At 28.1% G+C, this 10714-nt stretch overlaps 1 protein-coding gene across 2 annotated transcripts; it reads right to left on the reverse strand.

The window, feature by feature from the left end:
* Positions 1–2249: 2249 nt before the first annotated feature.
* Positions 2250–4977, reverse strand: LOC132935550 (neuropeptide SIFamide). Of its 2 annotated transcripts, none has more exons than XM_061002146.1 (3): positions 4900–4977; positions 3150–3315; positions 2250–2486 (listed from the first exon to the last, which is right to left on the reverse strand). In XM_061002146.1, the coding sequence occupies exons 2-3, from the start codon at positions 3280–3282 to the stop codon at positions 2392–2394; spliced, it is 228 nt and encodes a 75-aa protein (XP_060858129.1). In that variant the 5' UTR covers positions 3283–3315; positions 4900–4977; the 3' UTR covers positions 2250–2391. The 2 variants fall into 2 exon arrangements, with proteins under 2 accessions (XP_060858129.1, XP_060858130.1); XM_061002147.1 differs by having other exon boundaries at positions 3150–3332; positions 4900–4949.
* Positions 4978–10714: the final 5737 nt, after the last annotated feature.

Below are 10714 nucleotides of genomic sequence, written 5' to 3' on the forward strand. Positions count from 1 at the left end.
TAATTGATTTTTTAATATTTAAATTTGCTTCCATAAGAGTTATTTTTTGTTTTTGAAGATTCAAAGATAAATTAGAAAGTTCTAAAAGCACGTCACACATTAAAGATAAATCATACAAAAATTCAGGTGAACACAATTTCTTATATAAACCCAAATATTTACTTCTTGTTTTAGAATCTTTAGTTTTATCTATAGAAGAGTTATAAAAATGCTTACTTAGAGCAGGAAATGTCTTCCATACTGCATTGACAGCTCTCCAGCTGCTTGCTACCCATCTAGTATCATATCAAGAACTCTTCCAATCGCGACCGATTCAGTGTAGGTAATAGGTATACACGATAAAGCAGTGGTTTACAATATATTTTTGAAACTTAGTAGGTACACAGTTTGGGAACCGCTGTACATTGATTGTATTTACGCTCGGCAGTTTCCGATCGTCTTCGCAAGAACTCGTAGTAGGGTAAAATTTAATTATTATTTTTAAGTTTTTACTTTTGTTTGGTGATAATATGACTAAATTGTCTGATGATAAATTAGAAGCGTGCGTATACCCATAAAAGACTAATTTTCTTAAAGGTATACGCATAAATCCAAAAATAGGGATCCGGGTATACGACGTATACCCGCGTATACCCTCCAATACACTACTGGTTCACTCATAAGTCATAATACAATATTTTTTATAAATGAATTATTTTATGTTATACATTTATACCTACACAACAAAAATAATCATTATAATAAATTAATATAATCTAATATACATACAAATAATATTAACGATATTAAATAAAATGTGGTTACTATAAGTAAATGTATTGCATAATAATATTATAATAATTAACGATATCTAAAATATTAAATATTATATTAAATCGTTTCATTTATTTTCTATCAAAATATAAATTCTAATGTACTCATATCGACATCGAATCAAAATACCTATATCGATTTATATGAGCATCGGAGCATGTCTGGATGACACACCTGCATCACTAGTACTTATAAATAATTCAGATACAATTGATTAATAATTATTATACTACTCCTTGAACAATAATACGTAGAATGATGGTTTTCAATGTGTATTGTGCATTTGTGCATAGTGTAACATTATAATAATACGACTGCATATTCTGTCATAGTGAATGCCGAAGGGTTTATCGTTCGAAAATTGTGGAGTTCGAACTGATTGAAAAGTGTTTAAATATTAATTTGGGAGAAAATGTTCGAAATTGATTCGATAGTTTGAAGATTATTATTATCGGCTACCGGGCATTTCATACAGACCGTTTTTAAGGAGTTTAGTATAGTCAATTACTTGTACGCGTGCGTACTAAGTATCATTATTCATTACACATAACTGGGCGCGGATTTAAATGCAATTGTTTGAATTTTATCTGAATATTCTAAGACATTGCTTTCCAAACACAAAATTCGTTTTAAACATCAAGAAATGAAACTTTAATTTTTAATTTGTTGGTATTTTTACGGTCGAAAGCACGTATTTTGTGTATTTTATAGGAATAAATAAAATGTAATACAACTTTAGCTTAAATTCCTTACAACAAAAAGTTAAATAATAAACAGGTACATATTATAATATATTACTAATATTTCTATTTTTATGACGTATTATGTTCGCTCCTATGACCTCAGTTGGTGTGGAACAAAGTTTGTCAAGATGCAAAACAACACTTGACGATAACCTTCGAAGTCTTTTATTTGAAATTATTAAACAGTTTCTGATTGTCCACTGTTCAATGCTATAATGAAACGCAAAATATAACGAATGTACCTATGTAAATGTTATATACTATTGATAAAAAATTATATTTTATTGGTTTTTAATTTTTCATGGTATTCTATTATTTATTAAGCTTTGTACCTAATACTATTTGTACATTAAATAGTATCTTTTAAGGTATAATTTATTGTTCTTATTTCTTAGAGCATTATTTAAATCCACGCTCTCGTAGACAAAATATGGTTATGTTTTGGTCTAATAAACCAGCCGGTATCGTCCGTCTCGATTATAATCACTGCATTATAAATATTTAAGTCATTTCTGATAACATTATTTTCGTCAAACAACAACACGTGCAGCTCGCTTCCGGCAACGCTTACGTATCTACTGGATGTATTAAGAGTGATGAGTTATAACTTGAGGATCGTGAGGAAAACTCGGATCACACTGATCACACGACGGTGATTTCGAATAGGATTGACAAATAATAATCTAAAACACCTTTTTGATTTATATCAGACAAGCGTTTTATTAGAAAAAAAAAATACCAAAACACGGTTCATTCGACTACATATTTTCGACTACTGGATTTGAAACGTCGCAGGTTGACGTTTCGCTTTCTACTTGGCGGAGGTGCGGGCGATTCACTTCTTCTCTACGGATGTGGGGAACCAATTCTGGCATGCGTCTGACGCGATCTCGCACATGGTGTAAATTGTCTTTCCGGGGTTTTCGTACTCTGCGAAAAAATACAAATTCATAAAAATAAAATTGACAATACAATATTCATCGTTAATGTTGTATACACTATAATAATATATTATAATATTCGCTGGCCATTGAATTAATATCGCAAATGTCTATGGTAAAGGCAATTATTTCTATACTTAAATTAACATTATCTATGCTATTATATAATTTTTAGTTCGAGTCAAATTTTCTACTGTTAAGGAATTTTTTCTGATCCCGACAGGAGATTTCAAGTTGGAAACTTTATAGAATTGTTGGATTCTCGTTTTTGCGAACAAACATTTTGAAAATGTTTAAAAGTTATCGTTTCGTTGTTCTTAATATTACATCCGACATGTTTACGATTATTTTCCAAACAATACGCTTTGATATATAAAACGGCAGTGAGTGATAGTCAGATTTTTATGAAATTATTTGAAAATCGAATGAAAATGTACTCTGGTCGTCTGGTCCCTGTAAGCAGGTGCGCGATGGCGAGGGATTAAAAAAATACAATTTGAAAATCCTCATCGGAGTGCAATAAAATAATATTATACGTTCAAAATTACGCGTTCCACCGTCGAAACAATAATATAGGACGATAGTTGTTCGCTTCGAAACTGAACGTCGGGTGAGAGACAACGAGTGAGGTAATAAACGCTGTGCAACGTACCCGGATAAGAAATGGTTCGCTTTCCGAAGATGCTGCCGTTGAAAGGTGGTTTTCTGAAGCCGTTCGTGGAGTCCGTGGCGAACATCAACACTACCATCAGAAGGAACACGGCTACGGTGCACTTGAAGTTCATGTTGAAGTTAGGCGGCTTCGGCTTTTCTTTGGACTGAAAATGTATGCACGCTTTAACGTTTACAACTTGATATTAATATTAGGTACATGTATTGTTATAAATTACATAACATTATAAGTTTTTTATATTTTACAATCAACACGCTAGCTATTGGACGATTTTGAGGGGTTTAATATAGACGATATTAACCAAGTTCGACGAAAAATTAAAATATATATTAATCACTGATAATTCAAAAGATTTTACAGGATATCTTATATTATTTCTTTTATTGTGTTATTACGAAATTATGTAGAAAATATACATTCAAATGTATATTTGACCCAAACTGACTATATTAATTATTATTTATTACTTATTACTTTTGAAAAACGATAATATTTTGGGAAAATGTAGGTATTTGCGTTCTTAAATATGCATTATTTAGTAATGATTTTACAATTTAAGATAAAAAAAAAGTTGCTCCAACAGTTTAAATTTATTTTGATTGTACACTATTTTTATGAATGGACGACATGTCAATATGTCATAATCTCAAAAATATAGTTTACTTTAAAATCACTAGATAGGTATAAAATTAATCGGTATTCACTAGTTACTTTTGTCGTATTTGTATCCGTATACATTTAACACAATTTAATTACTTATATAAATATAAAACATAAAATATTATCATAAATCATAACATATTATATTATATTTATATGGCATGATCAACTTTAATGAAATATTTATTTGACAATAGTTAACAATTATTATAAATTAATTTTCATTCAGATTTATTATTATTATTATTATATGCTACAAATATACGGCAAATTACCCGGTTTTACATGATTGGAAAGCTTCGTTAGCGAGTATATTCAATAGGTACGTTGAATAACAATTTTTAGAATTATTCTGTATTTTTAAAGTATTACGAAGAAATGACGAGAGTGACTGAAATTTTCAGATAAATGTTCAAAATGATTTTCTATACATTTCAGAAAATAATAATCCTATAGGTAGATATTAATAGAAAATCAAAATAATATAGTACTTAGTACTTATATATTTGATTTTTACATTTTGTAGTCACAGACTCATACTTAATATAAATATAAATGTGGAAAAATATCGATCTAACAATTATTTATAAACTTGACTTGTACTGTTGTATAATATGTCTGTTACTATTGCTTTAAAATGTATTATAGGTAATAATGTAGTATAGAAATGTCGTTCTCCAACATAAAAAAAAAACGAAATTTAATAACTTACTGATATGAAAACACTTTATTAGATTTAATGAATATAAATTATTAACAATTTGTTAAATTAACAATGTATATAATATTTTATTAACTATTGGAGAAAACGAAGAGAATTTAAACAAAAAATTATTGTATAGCAGAAGTGTTATTTCTTAATATTAATCTGTCAAGCATGAGGACTTGTCCTTAAAAGAAGTATGTTTGAAAAAATTGTGTTCTAAAAATTCAATTTTTTAAAATGAAACCTACGGAGTACAACATATTATGCTACGAACGTATTTTAAATTTAAATATAAAACCGTTGAAACTTTTTATAAGCTTTTGTTCAGAAATATGTATCAGAAAATATAAGCTAAATACTCACAGTTTTTTTTTGAGGTGTGGAGATGTTGTCTTGTTGAGAGACTGAAGTGACTTGTTGATGTGATGCGATGACCGGGCTCCTTTTATAGTACCTTTTCCCGATTATTTTAAATCTATACAGCAATATACGTCACACCATACGCATGTTCTAAATTCTATTATATTACATTATTATTTCCGAACAGCAATTCCCAAAACAAATTTACTGCAACTTTATTATCGCCGCATTTCCCAGATGACATTCTTTTTTCACTGTATCCAATATTGACGTCGTAGCGTCGAAACAAATCAAAACATAACATAATTATCATAAGCGAGACGAGCGTGATCACTTTTTTCCATCGCGAATTCAATTTAAATTTCATTATATGTGACGTATTCTTGATTAAAATTATTTTTTCTTTACACCACAGCCCTAACACCTAATTTGCCCTTATTAAAACCTATTCCACGGTGTGACTTAAATTTGTGACGGTCGAATGTAATATACGGTGTATTATAGACTTTACCTTTACATTAAATCCCACTGTTGCACGAAATATAATAGGAATTTTGATTCGAGACATGATATTGTATAGGTAATGTTACACGTTCTTTATCGTGGCTTATAGTGAATTATTATTTGTTATTGACAATTTATATTAGTTTTTAATGTTTAGAAGTCGGAGCTGATCAAGAGGGATGTCAGTACCTACTCAGTACTCAGTGTCGTCCGTGATTTTTAAGCTACCTATGCTGTATTCTTCTAACACAAGTATTTTTATAGCTTATTGGTAGATACTATTACTATAGGTATGTATACAATTTTATGACAAATTGTGTGTAAGTGTAGGTGTCAAAATATTGGGATTTCATAATGTATATTAGGTATGTAATTATGTAAATAACTATGCTTGTAAGTTGTTTGAACATTTTCATTACCTATTCTAAATTACAACAACTGCGGGCTGTGTGACATGGTAGGTAACAAAATATAATAACATCCAACATTGCAAATAATACTTAACAGATTGATTAGCTACCTAGCAATTTACAGTTGACTATACTTACTACCTGCAATTTGGCTATTTATGTAAATAATTTGCAGCAAATTTCATTTTAAAATTAAATCATATCAAGAAGTAGTGAGTACCTTAATCGTGAATATACAGGCAAGTCCATTTGGACAGGATCAACTGAGTTAAGAATCACCGGATTTAACACCAATTTACTCTTTTCTTTGTAGTCATTTAAAAATATTTGTCTACTAAACTCTTAAAAGCATGGACATATTGAAACAAAATTATTTGATTAGTATGCTGTAGCAGTGGCGTATTTACGGGGGAAGATTAGGGAGATATATATCCCCCCTTGATCTTTTTGATCATTGTATTGATTTTACAATGATGTGTGTTTTTTATTTATATATAAATATCTGTCATCACCTTTTAGGACTGTAAATGTGCTTAGATTTTCTTCAACAGTATCTTTTCTGTTAGGAAAGTGAATCTAGTTAGTACTTTGGAGGGTAAAATGTAAAAATTTCCCAATAGTTTTAAAGCTCCGTGAAAAATAAAGTAAAAACGGGAATTTTTACGCATAATCAATTTTCGGCCAAATCAATTTTGGTTTTTGGTGTAACTCTAAAACAAATGACAGTATAGGTACATGACATTTTGACTGAATGTTTATATTGGCATTTTCTATACACCATATAATTTTCCAAATATTTTGAGCTGTTTAACAGTTTAGGTTTCCAATTGGCAATTGTAATAGTCTTTTTTCTTATGAATGTCAATAAAAATTTATTTTTTGGGTAAAAATGCTTGAAAATTTGATACAAGGCTCCTGATATATTACTACAATAGCAGTTGAAAAATATTAAAAATCTTTAGTCACAGTTTTTTTTCATAAGCATTGAAAGTTCAAATCTTGACAAAATACGGAAAAATCACGAAAATAACCAAATTATTTCAAGTTAAGAATTCAAAAATTTTTTTTTTTTTAATCTATGATTTAAAATGTAATACAAGATTCCCCATAAGTTAGTCTACTTTTATCAAAAAGCAAATCAAATTAAATTTTTATGAACATTTGAATCTTATATTTTTACAAGATTTGATATTCTTTCGATTTCTTATGTAACGATTTTGTTATTTTGTTGTGATTCAAAAACAAATAACTGTAGATACATGGAAATTTCACTGAATGTTTATATTTTCATTTTCTATACACGATAAAGTTTTGAAAATATTTTGACTCTTTTTGAACTTTTTACGGACATTGTCAGTTTTCAATTTTTTTAGTTTTTTTTTCTATAAATATCAATAAAATTGTATTTGTTGGGTAAAAAATCGTGAAAATTTAATACAAGGCTCCTAATATATTGTTACAATAGCAGTTTAAATGTATTAAAAATACATAGGCACGATTTTTTTTATAAGAATTTCAAATTTTAAATTTAATAATTATTTTGTAGTTAAAAATGTATAAAATGTTCAACATAAAAATATTATAAGGATTGAAAATTTAAAACAAGATTCCACGTAAATAGGTTATAATATATAAATTACTTTATTCACAATAATATCATCAAATATACTTAATAATACAGGCTTACTGACCATCTTCGCTCAGAATCGTTTTTCTTATACAATGGCATTACTTATATCATTGAATTCAAATTTAATAGCATTCATTGTATTCCTAGCCTATAAGGATATCTGCATCTATAGATAATTAGTAACATTAATTTTTGACACGATAATAATAATTATAAGTAATAATAATAGCGATAATAACAATAGTGACTACGATAGTAATAAGTTAAAGTTGTTCAGACAAATAGAGAATCAAAATAGTGTGGATGAAGAATAAATTACATTATAGTTTAATATTTACTTAATAATAATTAACGAATAAGATCATGCGGACGACCGCGTTTTAGACGTCTTTGAAGTGGTGGACGTATGTGTGAGTTGGAGTGTAGTGAGCCAGTTGATTTGTGGAGTGAACTATTGAAATTTGTAGCAAGGGCTTATATATGATCTTGAATTTTAATGATTCGGAGGTCTTTATGTAGATTTTCGTTGCGTATGAACCATCGTATTTTGTTTTGGAAAATTTGTATTTTTCTCAAGTGTGTCGCTGAACAGTTACCCTAGATAGGGCAGGCGTGGGTAATTAGTGAGCGTAATAATTTCTTGTAAATTAATATTGAGCATTTTTTTTTGTAAAACTAATTTTTGGTTTAGGATAGGAAATAGCATTGAGAAGCGTTGGTATGCTTCTTGTAGTTTAGAAGCTATGTGAGGCCCCCGGGTTAATCTCTTGTCTAGCGTAACACCGAGGTACTTGACAGAATGCCACCAAGGTATGAAATCGTTATCAATTCTTAGAGGTGGTGGAGTGGAATAGCGATGTAAGCTAAATATGAGTGCTGTGCTTTTTGAAGCATTTATGTGTATTTTTTTATCATTGTACTGAAGTTGAAGACATTTACATTTCATACTTTTTCCTTCCAAAGTTATTTCACAGCTTTTAGACCAGATTCCGCCATATCCAGGACAAATTTTAATATTATCAATATTTTTCAATAATGTTTTCACGGCGTGACGATATGTTGCTAATTTTCTGTTAGGCAATGCCTTTTCTCTTATGAAAACCTTAATATTATAAATATTTATTATTGTTGTTTTCATATAGTTGTATTTGTTATTACCTAATCAATTAATTTATAGTTATATTTTCATGTATTAAATAGTTGTATTAATTATTATTTTAAAAATACATGTCACAATATCTAATAATTTTTATGTACTTAAAAGTATAATAGAATCATAAATTCTATTTCCATAACTAATTATTGTTTTATTATTTAAAAGTAAATTAAAATATTAAAATATGATTATTGTTATTATTATTATTATAAATACCTGTGGTATAGACGATGAAAACCTAACACATTTATCATTTATCAGGCCAGTAATATGGGTAAATAGAGTTTCTGATATATTTGTATGCAAACCCCACATACTTCCTGGAAGTTTAACATTATTTGCATCAAAGTGAACATAATATATCTCTTCAGTGGTACATTTTGGATCATTATCATTCACCAAACCTGGATGTGGTTACTAAATAACCCTGGTATTAAATTATTTTTTTCACTTTCATTAAGCGTTTCCTGAATTTAACCAAACCAATTATTACTTGCAAATTACAACACATTTTTTTCTAAACAATATTATTGAAGTTTAATGTTTTTATATTATTGATAGTCTGATAGGACCATATTTTTATATTTTTCAATGATAGTTAAAGCACTTAAAAAATAGATGGTTCATTAGAAACGTAATAATTAATATGAAGAAATCACATTTAAAAAATATTATTTAAGTAAAAAAATTATCGATAACTGTGACACTATATCTACATATTTTCAAATATAATTATGTACCTCATTTAGCTGTACTTTAGTTTTTTTTTGTTGAAGCAATTCTCAGTTTAGGTGGCTTTCTTTTCATGGTTTTAACACTCAAATATCCTAGTAAATTTGGAAAACTACTAGAGCTACTAATGTAGGCTTACACAATTTGAAATTATATTGTATGTCCTTCCATCAGGCCACTTAAAAACTTTTTCTTTTGTTATACAATCAGCCAGAAAATGCAATTCACATCCATGATATTTTGATGTTAAATTTCCTATCAGCCCGTGGAATTTTACTATTCCACACTTCAATTATCTCCTGTTACAAATATTATGAATATAAAAATAAAATATTGATTTGTGTAAATTTGTATTGTTTTTTTTTTAAATATATTATATTTTAACGTTGGAAATAATTTAATCTGCATAAATAAATGTAATATAATATAAATTAAACTGTCTATAAAAACAAATAAAAAGTATGCCCTGGAGGTATGTAAATAATTCTAGAAGATAAATGTATTTTTAGCTTTGTGGATGCAATGCAAAGTGAATAAGGTTTAGGGTAAAATTTGTTTTAACAGACAAATAGGCATATGATTTCGAGTTGTACCTATAGATTTTAAGCATGCTTGTACATGCTTGTAAACATGTTTGACTCTAATTTTTGAATAATATGTATTATGTATATAATACATATTATAGATATTTAGATATTCTACAGTATAATCTAGGACGGTGCTTCTGATTTTTTTTTTTTTGTCATGAGGTCCTCTAAATTTAATGTAAAACTGTCAAGGCTCTTTAATGAAATCATTTATTATTTTTTCTTTATTATATACTAAAAATACATGTATTATTTCACACAGATTTAGACGCAAATTTTAAATTTTAAACTCAAAGCATATAGCGTAGGGGCGCTAATATTATGTTGTGCCCCGGGCAGTGTTAGGAACAGATAACAAAAAAATAATCTAGATAAATATAAAGATAACAACACTAAATTTCATCTAAGATACAGATAAAAGATAAACAAATCAAATTCATCTAACAAATAGATAAAAGATATAAATATTTTATCTAGATAATTATCTAAATATTTAAATAACAGATAATTTTAGAAATTATAATTAGAACAACTAATTTAAAAAAATATATATACCGTCATGTAAGTACACAAAATAATACACACACAAGAAAACCCATAGCTAACGGCCGTTCTTGCCAGGCTGGTGGTGGGGTCACCGGCAACTTTTCGTGTCACGTACTATTATTATTATTATTATTATTATTAATTAATAACATTGAAAAGATATTTACGAGTATTGTGTATTTGTGTATACGAAATAATGTTTATTATTATTATAAATCATGTGCAGTTAAAATTGGTTTAGAGATTGTTAGTC

This window comes from Metopolophium dirhodum, chromosome 1 (assembly GCF_019925205.1).
Source record: "Metopolophium dirhodum isolate CAU chromosome 1, ASM1992520v1, whole genome shotgun sequence".
Classification (NCBI taxonomy): domain Eukaryota; kingdom Metazoa; phylum Arthropoda; class Insecta; order Hemiptera; family Aphididae; genus Metopolophium; species Metopolophium dirhodum.